This window comes from Mizuhopecten yessoensis, unplaced genomic scaffold (genome assembly GCF_002113885.1).
Source record: "Mizuhopecten yessoensis strain PY_sf001 unplaced genomic scaffold, ASM211388v2 scaffold1391, whole genome shotgun sequence".
Taxonomy (NCBI): Eukaryota; Metazoa; Mollusca; class Bivalvia; order Pectinida; family Pectinidae; genus Mizuhopecten; species Mizuhopecten yessoensis.
In genome coordinates, this window is record NW_018404023.1 from 701,762 (window position 1) to 721,529 (window position 19,768).

Consider the following 19,768-nt stretch of genomic DNA (forward strand, 5'->3'; position numbering starts at 1 on the left):
GGAATTTTGCAGAAAACTTACACTTCACATGAACGGCCTTCGCTTCGCTCATGATCAGACACTAATTAAATCTATGAGCGAGATCGGATTATCTCAGTCGAGGGTTAAGATTCTGCAATAAAATAACATCCCAACCGAGGCGTAAGCCGAGGTTGGGATGTTACATAATCTTAGCCCGAGGCTGAGATATATAAAGCCAGTATGGAGTAAATACGTCTCTGCTTCGCTACGACCGCTCATGCGGTGTGTAAGTAAATTTCCCCCCGTTCATATACTTGCATGAACACTGGGAACATCCAGATTCATTCCTCTTGAAAACTTTCATTCCTCTGTAAATTATAACTTCATTTTCATAACTTTATTTTCAGCGTTGGCAGCATACATTTCCAACAAGTTTACATTTTTTTTTCTTCATTCGTTAAAAAAATTATATCAACTTTTTTTGAGAATCGTACTTTTTTCTTTTTTCAAGAACTGTCGGCACCCCNACCCTACGGAAAATGTCGGCGATTTCCGATTGTAGGTTGTACTTAAGCTTGCTTTCAACCAATCAACGCCCGCCTACTAAATATTGTTCGGTCTGTCAATAAAGATGGCCGAAGTCAACAAACCGGCATGATACCTGGAATCTGTTACGTGAATATATTGTCGTTTAGTGCAGACATATAAGAAAATGACGGGTAAGAATCCGTTAGGTACAGGGAAGTTTGCAAGTGTCTCATCATATTTTTTCAAAAATAGCATAATAGGAACATTGCATGATCATAAATAGGGGCCTACCTGATGTCATACTTCTCTCTTTTTCTCGAAATAAGCATCGTTTGCATTTTTATATGCTTATTGTAATCATTTTCCTTTCAAAGGTATCATCACGGAATTAGATTATGTAAGTCCGTGGTGGCATATTTCATCCCATCCTCAATATCCAGGGGTTGCGCTCATGATCGCTCTCTACACACCCTGGGATATGTCATAGCAAAATTGAAGACACAAAGACCTGGGCCGATTCGTTTAAACGGTCAAACCGGTCGGACCACAGTTGTTCGTTTAATGAAGAAGGTCGGACCTGGTCATCCGCTGCTTCAGGTGAGCCTTGACAAAGCCTTGCAATGCCTGCATAGACATTTGCAGGTCTGCCAGGATTTATACCCGAAATTGTTACATTTATAAACGGACAAGCCGGTTGTTCCGCATAAAATTAAACTAACAGGCCCCTGCTGTTTGATTTGTCTCAGATAAAAAAAACAACTAACCAGTTGCTGGTCTGATATCAGTCCTTTGAAGATTACAAAGGGGCGAAACCCGACTTCAAAGTCAGTCAATTTTTACTGTTACGATTCTTTTGATCTACATCAAAGGATCAAACTAGTCTTCTAGTCACATCGACAAGGTTGTTCACACTGAGCCTTCAATTTTGCTATGACATATTCCAGTGGTGCAGATCTAGAGAGCGAAAGTGAACGTAACCCCTGGATATCAAGGCTGATTCCATCCTAGCCTGTGTCAGTGTGGGAAATTAGTTGTGTTCTCATAAATTTTCCTCAAAATAATACATACTGGTCGAGTCAGTTTGATCATGGTGTAAATGTAACAATGTCACAATGTAATAATCTGGTGTTCTGTCCACTCGAGGGGGTAAATTGGTGCTTACCGGGCCCTCTGTGATTCAAAAGTCCTGCCCATCCAGGTCGTGTACGCTCTGCGGTCGGACAGCTTCTCAGATGCGGACAGGCTGTCGCAGTGACTGTGGCTACAGATTAATGTCCTTCTAGAAGTCCCCGCTGCCCTCCTATGAACAAACACATCAGTACTGGTGGTAATAAACTTATGCACATCGGTTTAAGTGTTGACCAAACATGTGCGTCTGTGTAATGAAATATTTTCATATAAAAACAAAGTTTTCATTCATTTGTTTGAATTCCATTGTTGTGTTTTTTCCCTGTTTTGTCCTGTCAACAAGCATAAGATTCACTTATTAGTAACAAACCATAGTGTGTCTATTCAATATGACATCTACTTCCTGTTACCGAAGATAAGCATCCCAATGATGTAGATTCGACCCCAGGTAACGTGTGCATTCAGAAAAGAACGATAACATGCACTGAAAGTTGTCCATGTGTCGGGAGGGAGTTAAATATTTTATGTTTTGATATAGAAATCATGAATCATCCTGTCTGTCCATCAGAGGGAAAGGATAAGAGGATGCAAGTACCAAGAATTACAATGGTGATCTTCAACAAAGTCACCAGAAATTGAGTTTTTATATGAAAATCTTTCATTTCACCGCCTAACCTGTTTTGGTCAACACTTCAATCAAGGTGCATGAGATAATAAGGACAAGTACTGGCGTGTTTGTTTACATTCACCCTGTATACGTATAGTCATATTTGACTATATAGCCAAATCTACTAGCTATGTAGCCAGATTGGCCAGTGCTCCAGTACCTGTATAATGTTATGTAGCGGAAATGGACTAGGTCAGTCGTCAACGACCAGGTGCCTATTCGTTTATGTGGAACAAACGGTTAATCTGTTTTGAAATGTATCATTTTCGGGTATAATACTGGCGGGCCTGCAAATGTTTATGCATGCCTTGCTATGCTTTATCAAGTCTCGTCTGAAAACGGCATCAGATTACTAGGTCCAACCTTATTTCATAAACGAACAACTGTGGTCCAACCGGTTCAACAGTTTGGATCGCAATAAACGAAAGCGGTCCAGGTAGCTCGATTGATATAGTGTCCGTGTAGAGTTTGGTTGGTCCCAGGTTCGAACCCCCTTCTGGCCATGCATTTTTACGCTCCTATTGCAGTAATAATAGCAACTGGAAAACGCACGGCCAATTGGGATTTGAATCGGGAACCAGTCTAACTGTTGTTTGTTGTCTATCAATTGACAATTGTAACTGAACTAATTGAAATTGTTATTTTTTCCCCCTGTTTGTTGCTGGTATCAGAAAGCAGTGTAAGCAGTCAGCTGATTATTATCGTGGACACCAACCCTGTGTGGTGGGGACAGGCGGACACAGGTGAATCTGGACAGAACCAGGTAAAAAAAATTTTTGATTAAATTACAAAAAATGTATCTGATAGCCAGGATATAGGCCTTTTTGCTCTTCAATATTTATAAATGATCTCTTTTTGTTTCGTGATCATCTAATAGGGTTGATTGGGAAAATTCATTGTACAAGATATTACTTTTCTGAAACCAGAATACTACAACTAAGGGATTCCGGGATTCCTTTACATCATTTTTGTCCAAGTTACAAGTTTCCGGAACAAAATTCTGGTGATTTGGTGATGTAGTACATTTGAGGAGCGAAAGAAATTCTGATGACAATGTCGGTCGTTGTTAACCGTCTTTGAGGAAAATTTGATACAAAAACAAACAGATTTTCATCAAATCAGTTTGCTGAGATAAGGTATCTCAAAAAAAGGGTGGGACGGATATTGTTACATTGTTCTATGAAATATTATGTTTCTATTCGTTACAATGTTTCAAGTGTTTGTGATTTACAGATGAGTCTGGCACAATGCCTGGAGTGCCTGATGGTATTTTCCAACTCCCACTTGATGATGAGTCACAGGAACAAGCTAGCTGTGATAGCAGCACACACAGACAAAAGGTCAGACAGCCGTTAACAGAAGTCAACTGATAAATCGTCCCTGAAATTTCAGGAGTTACGCTATTTCATTTACTTGACCCCCTGGAATATGTCATGACAAAATTGAAAGCATGCTGTTAACTATATTTGATTAGTTCCAGGAGAAAAAACCCTGACCGTTTGTTAGGTTGATTTCTGTCCTTGGCAGATTACAGAAGACAACACATGACTTCAAAACTTCAGGAGTTGCGTTATTTTGTTCACTCGACCTGTAAAATATGTCAAGACAAAATTGAAAGCATGCGGTTAACTATTGGATTAGTTTCAGATGGAGAAAAAAAACCTGACCAATTTCCTGTCCTTTGCAAATTACAATGATAACATCTGACATCAAAGCCAGACAATTTTAAAATATGCTGCAGTGTGGTTCTTTTGATGTGCATCAAAGGATCAGATTAGTTTTACTTGTGTCTTTCACAAGGTAGCACATACAGAGCCTTCAGTTTGCCAGAGAGCATAACCTCTGGGATTTCAAGGATACCTTGATGCAATGATATCAGAATTTTCAAAAACTGTTTTCACAGTCAAAGATAGAACATGGACCTTATACTATCAGCAATTGGCTGTACAGCTTCCTTGACTCAAATTCAATATTTGTTGCAAGAAAACTTGATTGAATTTATAGGTAATATATTTCCTTCTGAAAGCACTCTCTTAAATATCGCAGCCTCCCAAAACTCACACGCATACACTACACGCATGCATCTTACACACAGGGGAGGCCGTCCTTAAATGACCATAATTGTTGATAGGACGTTAAACAATACTAAACCAAACCAAACTCCCTTAAAATACAAAGATGGCTACAGCAATTTTTATCAACATGACGCATTTAGTGGTCTGCTTACTGCAGTAAAACCTCAATATAATGCCATCGTTTCATTTACCACCTCCTTTATTGCCAACATATTTCAATGTCCTTTTTTCTGTGTTCTTAAGAACTCCTATATGCAATTCCTTCCAATTTTATCGCCGAACCTATTTATAACACCAACATTTCTCTGGACAGATGTATATGGTGGCAGTATATTTGATAAGGTTTTTGATTGTACTTTTTAGTATATTTCTGTATCCAAAGAAGGACCAGGGTGGAACATCTGCCATAAATATCAGTGAGGAAGCTGACCAGGGAGATGGAAAGTATGAGCTGTTTGGATTGGTCAACAACCAGATCAAGAACCAAGCCCGGGAACTTGTCATCAATGGTATAATGTCTAAATCTGTCTGGGATAAATCAGGGCTTGTCGTCAATGGTATAATGTCTAAATCTGTCTGTGGGGTGAATGGGAGCTTCATCAATGGCATAATGTCTAAATCTGTCTGTGGGGTGAATGGGAGCTTGTCATCAATGGTATAATGTCTGAATCTGTCTGTGGGGTGAATGGGAGCTTGTCATCAATGGTATAATGTCTAAATCTGTCTGTGGGGTGAATGGGAGCTTCATCAATGGTATAATGTCTAAATCTGTCTATGGTATAATGTCTAAATCTGTCAATAGTATAATGTCTAAATCTGTGTCTAAATCTGTCTGTGGGGTGAATGGGAGCGTCATCAATGGTATAATGTCTAAATCTGTCTGTGGGGTGAATGGGAGCGTCATCAATGGTATAATGTCTAAATCTGTCTGTGGGGTGAATGGGAGCTTCATCAATGGTATAATGTCTAAATCTGTCTGTGGGGTGAATGGGAGCTTCATCAATGGTATAATGTCTAAATCTGTCTATGGTATAATGTCTAAATCTGTCAATAGTATAATGTCTAAATCTGTGTCTAAATCTGTCTGTGGGGTGAATGGGAGCGTCATCAATGGTATAATGTCTAAATCTGTCTGTGGGGTGAATGGGAGCGTCATCAATGGTATAATGTCTAAATCTGTCTGTGGGGTGAATGGGAGCGTCATCAATGGTATAATGTCTAAATCTGTCTGTGGGGTGAATGGGAGCTTCATCAATGGTATAATGTCTAAATCTGTCTATGGTATAATGTCTAAATCTGTCAATAGTATAATGTCTAAATCTGTGTCTAAATCTGTCTGTGGGGTGAATGGGAGCGTCATCAATGGTATAATGTCTAAATCTGTCTGTGGGATGAATGGTAGCTTCATCAATGGTATAATGTCTAAATCTGTCTATGGGGTGAAAGGGAGCTTCATCAATAGTATAATGTCTAAATCTGTCTATGGGGTGAATGGGAGCTTCATCAATAGTATAATGTCTAAATCTGTCTATGGGGAGAATGGGAGCTTGTCATCAATAGTATAATGTCTAAAACTGTCTATGGGGTGAATGGGAGCTTGTCATCAATAGTATAATGTCTAAATCTGTGTCTAAATCTGTCTGTGGGGTGAATGGGAGCGTCATCAATGGTATAATGTCTAAATCTGTCTCTGGGGTGAAAGGGAGCTTCATCAATAGCATAATGTCTAAATCTGTCTATGGTATAATGTCTAAATCTGTCAACGGTATAATGTCTAAATCTGTCTGTGGAGTGAATGGGAGATTGTCATCAATAGTATGATTTACCACCCTGGTCCTTCTTTGTCTAAATCTGTCTATGGGGTGAATGGGAGCTTGTCATCAATAGTATAATGTCTAAATCTGTCTACGGGCTGAATGGGAGCTTCATCAATGGTATGATGTCTAAATGAATGGGAACTGCATCAATGTTATAATGTCTCAATCTGTTTTGAGGTGTATAAGGGGATTACAGTTATTGTAAAGGTCTGAGATTGGATGAGGAGTAGGCTCAAAATGTTTTAAGAAGTTAAGTGTTGATTGGATGATTCAGCAGCAGTTTTAAGATTAAGCTATCAATGTATACATCTATGTAGTGTGACATAGCAAGAAGTCTTTTGAAGTATTATGCCTCGGAACAGTTTTCAGATCAAACAATTATCAGCAAAGTCATAATAAAAACTTAAATGCTTGGATTAAATACAAAATCCTGGAGTTTTTTTTTATAAAATGTAATAATATATTGTATTTAAGTGCTCATTTATTTACAATCTACTAGGGCTGTAATGAAATATTGTACCGTATCAAAATACAATACTTCGATATGTATCGTTTCAAATTATTTTGTTTGCCTGTATTGCGATACACTAATAGTACTGAAAACATCGGTATTTTCATTTTTAATTAAATTTTAGGAGTTTGCTTGTTGTTTTGAAATTCTTCAGTGAAAGTGTGACCCTCTGTGCAAAAAGTACTAAAAATCATACAAAGATATTTTGACAGTATTTATTATACATAAATAACTTAGTCTATGACAAGACTCTGTAAAATCCTGCACTCTTACATCATGAAGTTGACTTTTTGAGCGGATACGTGTATCACGATACTCATCGTATCGTAAGCATCATACCGTGATACGTATCGTACCGTGAGGTTTATGCGTATCATTGCAGCCCTATACTACCATCTACTAGATGTTACAATGTTATTTTTCCAGGAGGGTCAAGTTTGCTGTACCCGGACACAGTACTGGCCGGAGCTTTAGCCATGGCTCTGTGTTGTATCCTTTATGTAAAAAACGATCAGTGATATCTACAGAGTGCACATACTCATTCACAGAATTTCAAACTAATGGTATTAAGAAAAAATGTTACGCTTGTCAAGAAAAACTGTTTTATCCATAGATTTTCCCCAAGAACACAAGTGTCAAAGATTATATTTCCAGAAACCGATGAAGCACATTTCTAGAAACAGGAACCAAGTAACTTATTCCTTGAAGAATATGAAATAGTCTTCTCAACATCCAAATATTTCACGTTAATTTAAATCTAGGAGACTGCTTGTTTTGTAGAATGGGTGATTTTTACTAAAGATAAAATGGGGATAATTGAGTTACCTGGTATTATACAAATATATGTTTTGTCATGCTGTTAGACTATTTAACCCTTTCACCACTGTAGACCATAATGGATTCATTCAGATCAATGCATGGTAGAGTCTACTGAAGTTATACAGGGGTGAAAGGGTTAAGCTACACTCCATCTTCATCAAACCTGGTAACATACAACTGTATGTTTTGTCATACTGTCAGACCACGCTCTATCTTCATTAACCCTAAAACAACCTGGAAAATCTTCCTGAGAAGAAATAAGCTAACTTTCAGGATGCTCATTTTTTTTTCAATATACAGTAATTTTGTAGAAATAAGAGACATCGTCAACTGAGTCAAGAAATATTGCTTGATAATGGATTTTATTCCTGTGAACACAAATATGAAGCATATCTTTCTGTGGGCCTGTGCTGATTGCACATTTAACCCTTCCACCACTATAGACCATAATGGACTTACCCAGATCAATGCATGGTAGAGTTGATTAAAGTTACATAGGGGTGAAAGGGTTAAGAGAGAAAAGATTAACATAACGTATTGGTAAGGTTTTACATTCAGTGGTTATAATTAATGACCTTGACAATATCCAGACATACACAGGTCTGAAAAGGAGGTTGGTCCCGGAGAACAGCTTTCTTCAAGAGTTCTGGTAAGTTTAGTAACACAATAAACAAGCTAAATAATGAATTGGGGAACTTCTGTAAAAGGGACTCCTACAATTAGAACTTGTCCACCTTGGAAAATGCTTGTTTAAACAATATACTGTATTCAGCATAACTAGTATCATTCCCCCTTTTTTCGAGAGGAATTGAATTATATTCCGTCTTTGCATATTGCAGAGTTATCTGCTCTTGTGAGCAGGTATTGATTGTTACGTCATTTGTTTGTGAGAGTAACGTCATCAATTTTTGAGAAAACGACGTAATTTTCTCGCACAAACCAATGACGTAACAATCAAAACCTGCTCACAAGAGAAGATAACTCTGCAGTACGCAAAGACGGAATAGACCCCTTCCACCCACAGACCAGGACGTGCCCGTTAAATTCATAGTATTTACACTTCAAATTAGAGAATAACGTCAGGTTAACATCCCATGAAGCAGATGAAACGTTTTACTTCCAAACCTGCAGCCACGCTCGGCTCATTCTTTTGTAACTCACATTTTATTACCCTAATAAGCATCCCTCTTTAATACAATTTTTAAAGCGTCCTGAGTGCTCATTATACGAAATACAGTACCTGGGCCCACTTGTATATTATATATTTATAATAAAACATCTCAAAGTTAAGGAAAATCTCAAGCAATGTATTGTCTATGGGAAATCTTAGACTTGAGGAAATCTCAAGAGTTGAGATGTTTCATACAAGTGGACCCTGTTATGCACTGAAGTCCTTATATGCATTGTCAAGACTAAAACTTTATTTGATCTTTTTTGGTTCATGTTTAACATTAAACAAATTATTAACAAAATGATTTACCAAACGGTGGAACAGTTATTTCTTTTAGAAGGAACCAGGCTGCTATTTATCATTACCATTTCCATCTGGGGGAATATAAAAATCAGGATCTATTTACTGATTTCAAAATTCGAGTTGAAAGTCACAACAGAAGTACAGTAAAACCTTGTTATACTGCCACCATTTGTTCAGAAAAGTTTGGCGTTATTAGGGGTTTGGTAATGAATTAATTGAGAAAAATAGATCATTCTTAAGAAAAAGGGAAAAAGGGACTTAGTAAAATGTTGGTGATAAGTGAGGTTGAACCTGAAACGAGGGGCATTATATTGAGATTTTTCTGTAGCCTCTAATAGTTGAAAGACCAAAACACCTTCTATTAGGAAAACAGTGACATGATTTTTGAAGAATGTACAATGTAATTATGATGTTAAGGTTATGATATTTCGGGGTTTACACTCACTTTCGCTCTCTGCACCCCTGGAATATGTCAGAAAAATCGAAAAACTAAGTGTGCGCCACCTTGTGGATGAGACAAAAAGACTAGTTTGATCCTTTGATGTACATTAAAAGAATCTTGCGGTCACTTAACGGTAAAATTGACTGGCTTTGAAGTCGGGTGTCACTCCTTCGTATTCTTCAAAGGACAGGTCTCAGCCTAGGGATTGGTCAGGATTTTTTACCCCAGACCAATCAAATAGCTTCCCCCGGGCCCTTGCCTTCAATTTTGCCATGACATATTCCAGGGGTGCCGAGAGCAAAAGTGAAGCACAACCCCTTGAGTATCAAAGATGGCTTTAGAAAACTAGCGTGAAGTTGTGTAAGTAATTTTTCTGGTGTTTTTTTTACAGATTATCAAAGGATCAGAAGACAACCCAGAACAGTATATGAATCTAATGAATGCTGTATTTACAGCACAGAAACAGGTTAATTACAGCTACCACTATTATAGAGATAACAGTCATAAACTAGCTAGCTATCCTGGGACAAAAAAATCCCATATTGATATGACATGCTAAATGACTGTGAGGATTTTCATGCTTTGCTTCTCAAAAAACTGGAATGTTTGAGATTTATATACCGGTGGTACTGAAAAAGATAATCTTGAAGAAATATCAGGAATTTAAAACATTTTCCAAAGGAAAAGGATGATAGGACATCATTTCCTTTTTCCTTTGATCACAAGCCAGCTAGTAGGGTTGGTTTTGATAGACATGGAAGGAAAATCGTACCACTATGACTATCAAATTACAAAGTACAAGTTTATAAGGATCTGTTTCTAAAATGTATTTTTCTAATGTCCATCACTGACATTGTGTTTATATTGGCTTGAAATGAAAAGCATAATTTGCTTACACAACATACCTGCCAACTTTTTGAAATTTCCATGGGGAATATATATTACATGACGTTTTGTTCAAAATTGAAACCTAAAATAAATTTGTCCATTACACCCCAGGGGACAAAAAATCACTTTTAAATGGTATCTTTTGAGTTGTACTTTCAGGTGAAATCATTAGATATTAGAAAATAGAAATAGTTTAGCAAATTCATTGTTTGAAAATGCTCAATTTGAGGGTCCAAAATCTAGAGTCTCCCTCCAAATGGGGAGAGTTGGCAAGTATGTTGTAAGTATTGTATGAAGGAGATTAAATAGACTCAAATCACAATATCTTATTGAAAAAAAATACCTTTGCTGTAATTTTGCATGATATTTCCTTGATGGCTAAAATATTGAATATATTTCTCTCATTTCCTTGTGTGTAAGATAGAGCTGTCCAGGGTAAGAAAGGGGTGTAGAAAATTTCTATCTTACACCCCATTTCATTTGATGTGACAATGGCTCAACAATGATGTGACGTCATGAATTTGGAAAACTCCGCTGTCGCAATGTGGAAAAGGCAACGTGATGAAAAAATTAAAACCTTTTACGATATATTTACCGTACAAGTAAGAAAGATGAGATCTATTTTTCTGCGCAAACATTGTTTGAAAATATGAGGTATGCTCAGTTTCGCTGACAGATTCGAGATTCGTTTTTCGTCAAAAAAGCTGGGGGGGGGAAGGGATTGCCTTGGGTTTTACCAAATTTGATAATCCCTTGGGTGGAATTTCCCTTTTCTACACCCCTGGGCATGAAAGAGTCTTATAACCATGTATAATATTTTGTCTTTCTGTTCACAGAACATCGTGGTGGATGCATGTGTACTAGATAATGACTCCGGACTTTTACAGCAGGTTAGTTATCATTGGAAGATAATCGATAAGTCCTCCACACGAGGGGACTCAATATGTTTATAATGCGTCAATCAGTCCGTCCGTGCATAACTTCGTCCGGGGCGTATCTCATATACTTGACATACAATTGCAATTCAAATCAACCTGTGTCCATGGTCCCTCCGTCCATTATTCTGTCTGGTTTTCTGTCCGTTCATAAACAATTATTGTTAGCGCTATTTATCAGAAAGTACTGGAGGGATCTTTCTCAAATTTGGCATCAAGGTTCCCCATGGTCCCTAGTTATGCATATCGTTTTTTGGGACCGATGACAAAACCAAGATGGCCGACAGCCAGCCATTTTTCATTTGAGAGTTAAAGTTTGTTAGCGCTATTTTCCAGAAAGTGCTGGAGGGATCTTTTTCAAATTTTACATGAAGGTTCCCCTTGGTACTAAGTTGTGCATGTTAACTTTTGAAGTTGATCAAAAGACTGATTAAGATGGCCAACAGACAAACTAGTCAAGATGGGCGCCAAGATCCCTCTGGGATCTCTTGTTTTGTATGCGAATACCTATTGAGTGTTACATACTAAAGTTGGATCTTGTGGCCCATGAGATACAGAGTTATGGCCCTTTATTCATTTCTGATGGCAAAGGTTTGGAGGTGGAGGAATATGGATTGCTTGCAATACTTTACCTTATTTAGGTGATTCAACATCCAAACGATTTCTATGGGATTTTATTTAATGGTGTGTTCTGTTGACCATGACCTTGTTATTGTGGAACTCACTAGTCCAGATAGGTAACGTTCAAATACATTTTAATTTAAATACCTGTTTACATGTATAAGACTTGAAGGGTCCCTGTACAGCTGCCGAAACCTGTAAGTGTTTATGTCATTTATGAATCATGAAGATTTATTATATAACTTTTGATGCGAATTGAATGAAGTCACCTTTAAATGTGAACCAGGTTACACTTTATATTCTCCAGGCCTGTGATATTACCGGAGGGATATACCTGAAGATTCCACAAGTATCCGGTCTTCTCCAATATCTGCTGGTGAGTTTTTATATTCATATTTTCATATAACTTTATGATGAAAAATTCTAGGCATTTTTTTGTTGTTGCCAATCTTTTGAGACTGACGCGGTTTCTCTTGGCAACCTGGAGTAGAATTCATGCTTACAAGTATGAACACATTGTTACCGGGCACCCACCCTGTGCGTGGAAATAGAAAGGAAAATGAGCTCCAACGTCCGCTAGTGGATGTTCATTGAACGTTTTTCGTGTTGAGTAAATAGCGTGAAAATATCCACATGTGAATATTTATTCATAATTAAATTGTAGGTGTATAGAATATATGAGTTTCATAACCTGTCAATGGAACAATTTACACTCTGCGAGCAGTTTAAAGAATCACAATTCAGACATTTCCACAAGCGAAAATTTCCACTTTTACACTGTAATATCAATTTTTCCAGTGTATAAAAATTGTACATTACATAGTAACATCAATGTTATTAACTCTATGGTGTGTTTCATTGCCAGTGGATTTTCCTGCCCGACCCTACAGAGCGCCACAAGCTCACCCTCCCACCCAAGGCACAGGTCGACTACCGGGCTGCCTGCTTCTGTCACCGAAACCTCATCGATATTGGATACGTATGTTCTGTGTGTCTTTCAAGTAAGTGTGGCTTTTTGAGCTGATCACAACCATTTCCTGTTAGTGATCCCTTTACCACTGCAAAAACTGTAGCTATGCGTTAGAAACGGTTATTTCCACCATGACTAATAACATTGATAAATCTTTTCTCGAATGAAAACCATATCGTTTGGGACCCTTGCATTGGGAGTCACAAAAAGTTTTATTTGACCTTTAACCTGTTGCTGTGACCATGACCTTTTGCTTAAGGGTCAAGGAATTCGTACCTGACATACTGTATCAACAGGGTATTGTGAAACATTGGGTATACAAAGTTTTATAATTGGAAGTTGTGGTCCAGATGTGAATCAGATAAACAGAAAGACAGATGGACAAACAGATAGAAAGACATTGAGCAAGTCTATACTGTATTACGGGAAAGTTTTGCCCAGTCAAACTTTGCCCATGAAATCAAATTTTCGCCCAATGTTAATTTCGCCTTTCAGAATTCAATTACTATGCATGTTTTGTTGTTTTCTTATAACCTGTGTAGTGATAAATTCACCCTCATTAAGACGGAGGGCGAAAATGAAGGGAAAAAATTAAACAGCAGTGAAAATTCTCTGTGTACAGTATTCCATCTAGTTTTACTGGAAGGGATAAAAACAATGTCGCATAGAAATGAATTAAAAGTGCATATTGCACAGATTTTTCTTTTTCTTTTTCTTTTTAACATACATCTCTGAAGTTCGTTTAAGAAATATGGTCTGAGTTGATCAGCATTCGGACTACACTGTCAGATAGTTATTTTTTCATTAAAACTAATATTTTCATTGCAAACAAAATATAAATTGGCCATTGAAATAGCTGCACTATATGCTTGTTATGTACACTTAATTCTTAAAAATGTAAAAAAAAAAATGACAATCCAACCAACTGATTAATTTGGTGATTTTACCATATTTTTCCGGTGATGCGCCCGTCCCCTTTTTTTCAGTTTGTTGACATCAGTAAAACATATTTTTTTGTAATGTAAAAAATATTGCAAATGCCTACATATTTTACACCTTAACCCTTTCACCTCTGTAGACCATAATGGACTCATCCAGATCAATGCATGGTAGAGTCTACTAATGTTACATAGGGGTGAAAGGGTTAGTGTAAATTGTCATCTATCAATACATATCGTACTAGTCATTGAAGCATCACACATAACCATTTCACTGGTTGTGCTGTATGAATCGGTATACAGTCTATATTCACCATCCCAAAGAAAATATTTTATTCTGTTTCATTATTTTTTGTTTCAGTCCACTGCTCATTCAGCCCCATTTGTTCCACCTGTCAGTAAGTATAGATCCCACAACTGTAAAACTGAAAACAAATCCAGTGTGACACCTGGACAATACTATAATGATCAAACATCAGAAATTTCCAACCTTTTAGTTGTAATAACAGCCCATTATTTATATTTTGTGCCACACATCCTTAAGAGTTCAGTACGTATTGTTTTATTGAATTTCGTACTATTTTAGAAGAAATTAAACCTGTTTCATAAATTCAGTATTAGATGAACACACTATGATGGAAAATTTCGATGCAAATTTATAATTTGAAGCAATTTAACTGAACACTGTAAATTAACATCAGTCGTCTCATTTCAAAATCGCGATAAATTATAATTGGGCTAATTGAAGATCCTGCGTATTGTGTTCTAATGTATAATTATATTTTGGGTGCGCCAATTCATTTACATATGTATGCTACTCTGTCAAAATTTGATAATGCACTAAAAAAAGAGTGAATAATCAATTTGTCTTGAGTAACTTAATATCCTGTCATGACTCCTGACAAACATGTGATACACGGCCACTCTTGATTTAGGTGTCATAATTTATAGCATTTATGTCATGAATTCATGTATTTATAATCAAGGTAACAGCTCTGAGTTAGGTTAATTGGAAATATTACATATGGTCTGCTTTTCCTTGATTCTTATTTGCTAATCCTTTCTCAGTCTGAGGTTCGCCGATTTATAGCATATCGACCCAATATTTCTATTTTTGGCTTGCGCGTGACCATATGTCAACCTCATGTTTCTAATTTTAGACCTGGATATTTCGTTTCGTAAGCACCCCCTTGATTGTAACTATTTGGACATTTAATACCTCGTGTTGTCTAATGACATATGTAATATAAATATCAAGGACTTTTGTCATGGTCAATACGTTGTTATATGGACCAGATATGAGTAATACTGACCTCAGACTATATCCTCGGTCGATATCCCTCTATCAGGTCTATATAACAACGTAAGGACCTCGACAAAAGTCCGTAAATGATAGATATGTCTTTGAAGCATGTTGAACAAGTAATATCTTCTGCTATAAAGCTTGAACATCAGCATTTTATCTGGGCTTGGTTTTGAACTAAGGATTTCCAGTTGTAACTATATACATATGGAAACCACCAACCATACATTCAGAAGAAAAGTAACCCTCACCTTCCTTCAGTCCTTGACCAATATCAACATCACTAACCACTGTTAAATCAGTATAATATTTCCTAAGTGAGAGCTTTAGTAACTAACCAGCATTAAGCCTATAATTATACCTCTATTTCACAGCACTACATTCAAGATGTTTGGGCCAACCAAAGGCTTGAAGAAGAAAAGTAAGAAACAGCCCTCCTGATAGTGCTGGATTAAAGACTACAGCAATCCTCCTGTTTGATGGTGGATTAGTCGATCAGAAGTGGATTAAAGACTACAGCAATCCTCCTGTTCAGTGGTGGATTATTGGATTAGTGATTGATAAGAGACTACAGCAATCCTCCTTGTCAGTGGTGGATTAGTGGATCAGTAGTGGATAAGTGACTACAATAATCCTCCTGTCCAGTGGTGGATTAGTGGATCAGTGATGGCTTAGATATTACAGCAATCCTCCTGTTCAGTGGTGGATTAGTGGATCAGTAGTGGATTAGTGACTACAATAATCCTCCTGTCCAGTGGTGGATTAGTGGATCAGTGATGGCTTAGATATTACAGCAATCCTCCTGTTCAGTGGTGGATTAGTGGATCAGTAGTGGATTAGTGACTATAATAATCCTCCTGTCCAGTGGTGGATTAGTGGATTAGTGATTGATAAGAGATTACAGTAATCCACCTTTTCAGAGGTAGATTAGTGATTGATAAGAGACTACAGTAATCCACCTTTTCAGTAGTGGATTAGTTGCTCAGTGATCAATTAAAGACTACAGTATAATCCTCCTGTTAAGTGGTGGATTAGTGGATTAGTGATGTATTAGAGATTACAGTAATCCTCCCGTTCAGTGGTTGATTAGTGGATCTGTAATGGACTAGATATTACAGTAATCCTCCCGTTCAGTGGTGGATTAAAGACTACAGTAATCCTCCTGTTCAGTGGTGGATTAGTGGATCAGTAATGGTTAGTGACTACAGTAATTCTTCTGATCAGATGTACAGTAGGTCAGAGGTTATATAGAGACAAGTTGAACAAACGCCTATCCACTTGTACAGGAACTAGACAATACATGGATCTATGAATATTTATCCACCTAATGTTAAAAGAGTGAGGATATACAAAGGTGGAAAACTTGGCTTCAGTTGCAATTGGTGTCCTGTGTAGATGTGAAATTGCTTGAACGTAAAAGGTTGTCTTATGAGAATATGTTTTAAGTCATGAGCATGTTGAAGTGCTTGAAAGTATGCGTACATTTTTGTCATATGAGAATTCATTTGAAATCAAGAGTGCTTGAAGGCATAATTTTTGGTAAGAAAGTGAAATTGTGTTTCTCAATTTATGATACTGAGTAGGCACTTGTTTTAAAGTGGTAAACAGTCTAAGAATGACCTTTGGGAATTAAAAGAGGTCATCATGTGTTAAAGACTTTAACAGGCGTAGATGTTACTGTGACAAAACTATTTTACAAGAGAATTGTTATTTTGCATACTTCTTCATGTTGGCATAACATTGAATTGGACATATAATATTTCAAAAAATATTATTGTTGTACAAGACAAAGTTATATTCAAACTTTATATACATGTACATTGTACTCTGGGCTGTATTTGAATATTACAATGGACATACAAGAAATATGCTACAGAATAATTGAAACTTCTTATGTTGGTTGTTGGCAAATAATAAATTGAAATGATTTGTGTATGTTACTAAATAAAATAAAGTATGTAATTATTATCAAAATTGACCAAAATGTTTGTTTTTAATAAAAGTCTTTGAATGGTAGAAGAAGGATTTTAAAGGTTTACCTCTATTTCCCTTATCGGGCCCCACCCTTCTGCCCCCTTGAAGACCACATCCACCGTTTATACAAAATTGGTTCCCCTTTACCCAAGGATGCTCCATACCAAATATGGAACAAATCCTTTCATTCCTACAGAAGAAGGATTTTAAAGAATTTGTTATATTTCCCCTATTTGGCCCCGCCCCTAAGCCCCCAGGGGGTCTAGACCCACCGTTTATACAAAATTTGTTCCCCTTTACCCAAGGATGCTCCACACCAAATATGGACCAAATCCTTTCCATTCCACCAGAAGAAGAAGGATTTAAAAAAAAAAAATTGCTACATGTAGGTTTCCCCTATTGGGTCCCGACCCTCGGGCCCCTGGGGGGCCAGACCCACAGTTTATACAAAATTGAGTCCCCTTGGCCAAGGATGCTCCACACTAAATAAGGATAAAATCCTTTAATCCCTAGGTAGGAGAAGGATTTTGAAGTTTTTACCTCTATTTCCCTTTCTCGCCCTGCCCTGAAGGAGAGCCACGCCCACCATTTATACAAAACTGAGTCCCCTTGGATGCTCCAGACTAAATAAGGATAAGGATTGTAAAGGTTTTACCTCTATTTTCCCAATTGGGCCTCGCCCCTCTGCCCCCAGGGGGGCCACACCCACCATTTATACAAAATTGAGTTCCCTTGGCCTAAGGATGCTCAAGACCATGTTTAGCCAAAATCTACATGGCTGTTCAGGACAAGTAGAGTTTTAAAGGAAAAGTAGACGGACGGACGACGGACGCTGGACGGCATAAGCTCACCATGGTCCTCTGGACCAGGTGAGCTAAAAAAGCTTTTGTCCTTGTTTGTGGGGTTTTACTTCGTAGTAGTTCTGTTTTCCAGCGGACGAAGAAAAGATAGGAAAAGAGTAGGAGGGATAAAGTAAGAAATGAAGGGATAGAAAAGGATGATAGAGGAGAGGAGGCGTCCATCCTACTTTTACTTATTATGGCGCCCCCGCCATAAAATGGGGGGGGGGAGGGGGGGAGGGCATAAAGTGTTGCCCATGTCCATCCCATCGCGTCCTGTCCTGTCCCATCCATGAGCAGGGGCATTTATGTCTTAGACATTTTCTAGTTTATATGAGTGGTAACCTTTGAAAGAGGTCTCCCTGCTATGGTCCAGAGAGAATCATTACTTATATCAATGCTCAATTGACCAGCAATCGAGCATTCCTTCGTTCGTGGCCTAACCTGTATTCATTATAAACATGATCATACTCAAGCATGGATTCTGTGCTCAAACTCCTTTTCTTACTACTCCCTTAAACACTTGACAAGATCACAATTTCATGTTTGAATACTGAAAACAGTATTCTGGTTGAAGTCTCCCCAAAATTCTTCCAAATCATTGTCAAAATGATAACTTTTTATCATTTTTTTTTGTCGCTGAAACAAGAAAAAGTGGCTCGAGCACAGAATCTGAGTTTGAGCAAGAGAATGGTTTCATGAATACGGGCCCTGGTCTTATTGCAAATTAATAACAATATGGCATATAATGTAAGAGTCACCACATTTAATAAACGTCTTAATTATCTTAACAAATATGTACATATAACAGTTTAATGTCTTACTGGCAAAAAGTCAACCTGGTAATAAGCATATGGTAACAGCACTGGTTGTCTCAAAATTCTCGTGATAAACACAATATTAGATTACAACAATTCAAGCTTAAACACTCTGTGTATATTTTGCATCTTGTAAACAAAACCTAATTATATATATATATGTATATATATAATCATGCATCACTCTAGCTTTTTCATTCTCCCCTAATATTAAGTAAATTTTAATGTTTGTTTCTACATCCACAAGTTAACTTCAAAGTTCTCTTCAGGAGAAGTTAGAATGTTGCTAGCGATAAAGATTTTCTATAAATACCTATCAGCAGGATATTTCTGCGTAGATGATATTTTTTTCGCGATTTCACGGGTCAATAACGTGATTGCGAAAATGTGAGCTGCAGAATCATATGACAAGTGTAAAAATGGGCTGCTACGTATACATGTATAATAAATTTCATAACCATAATGTTGTCGTGAAATAATGAGTATATGGTTGTGATAATTCGTATACATCAGGAGTATAACAAGATGTTTGAAAATAAATTTTATCACATAATGTACTGTACGTATGTGTTATCCAGTGAATATACCCATGTCATATTTTTTTGCATATCAACCCATGTAATATGACCTTTCAGCCCTGTGATTGGTTGTAAGTTTCAATTGTTTCAATTGTGACGTCACACCTAGGACAAGTACATGTACATGACGTCCCATACTTATGCACTCGAGTCAAAATGGTGGCTTTTTACATTTCAAGGCTGCATGAAAATTGTCGTTTTACACGAATACATGTAAATGCCACAAATCCTGATTATGTGATAAAAAAGATCTTACTCATTTTCATTTCATATGAAATTTATGAAACCTCATAAATCTCATATGAAATGGACACTCATGTAAGATCCTATTTACATGTATATCATGTACATGTACATCTTACAGTTTTGTTGACGGTTTGTTTAACAAAACACACTTACATTGTATAATTACTTGTTGCTCATTATGCTGCCACAAAGCATATATTCATTTGAATACATGACACTTTATATGACAAGTGTCT

At 37.2% G+C, this 19,768-nt stretch overlaps 1 protein-coding gene across 2 annotated transcripts; it reads left to right on the forward strand.

Moving 5' to 3' along the window:
* Positions 1-546: 546 nt before the first annotated feature.
* LOC110461333 (general transcription factor IIH subunit 3-like) lies at positions 547-17,034 on the forward strand. 2 transcript variants are annotated; one of them, XM_021514770.1, is made up of 12 exons: positions 547-680; positions 2,956-3,047; positions 3,518-3,624; positions 4,723-4,868; positions 7,114-7,176; positions 8,097-8,155; positions 9,814-9,888; positions 11,147-11,200; positions 12,174-12,242; positions 12,732-12,867; positions 14,136-14,172; positions 15,452-17,034. In XM_021514770.1, exons 1-12 carry the CDS (start codon positions 674-676, stop codon positions 15,516-15,518), a joined length of 912 nt encoding a protein of 303 aa, XP_021370445.1. In that variant the 5' UTR covers positions 547-673; the 3' UTR covers positions 15,519-17,034. The 2 variants fall into 2 exon arrangements, with proteins under 2 accessions (XP_021370445.1, XP_021370453.1); XM_021514778.1 differs by lacking the exon at positions 547-680 and adding an exon at positions 990-1,086.
* Positions 17,035-19,768: the final 2,734 nt, after the last annotated feature.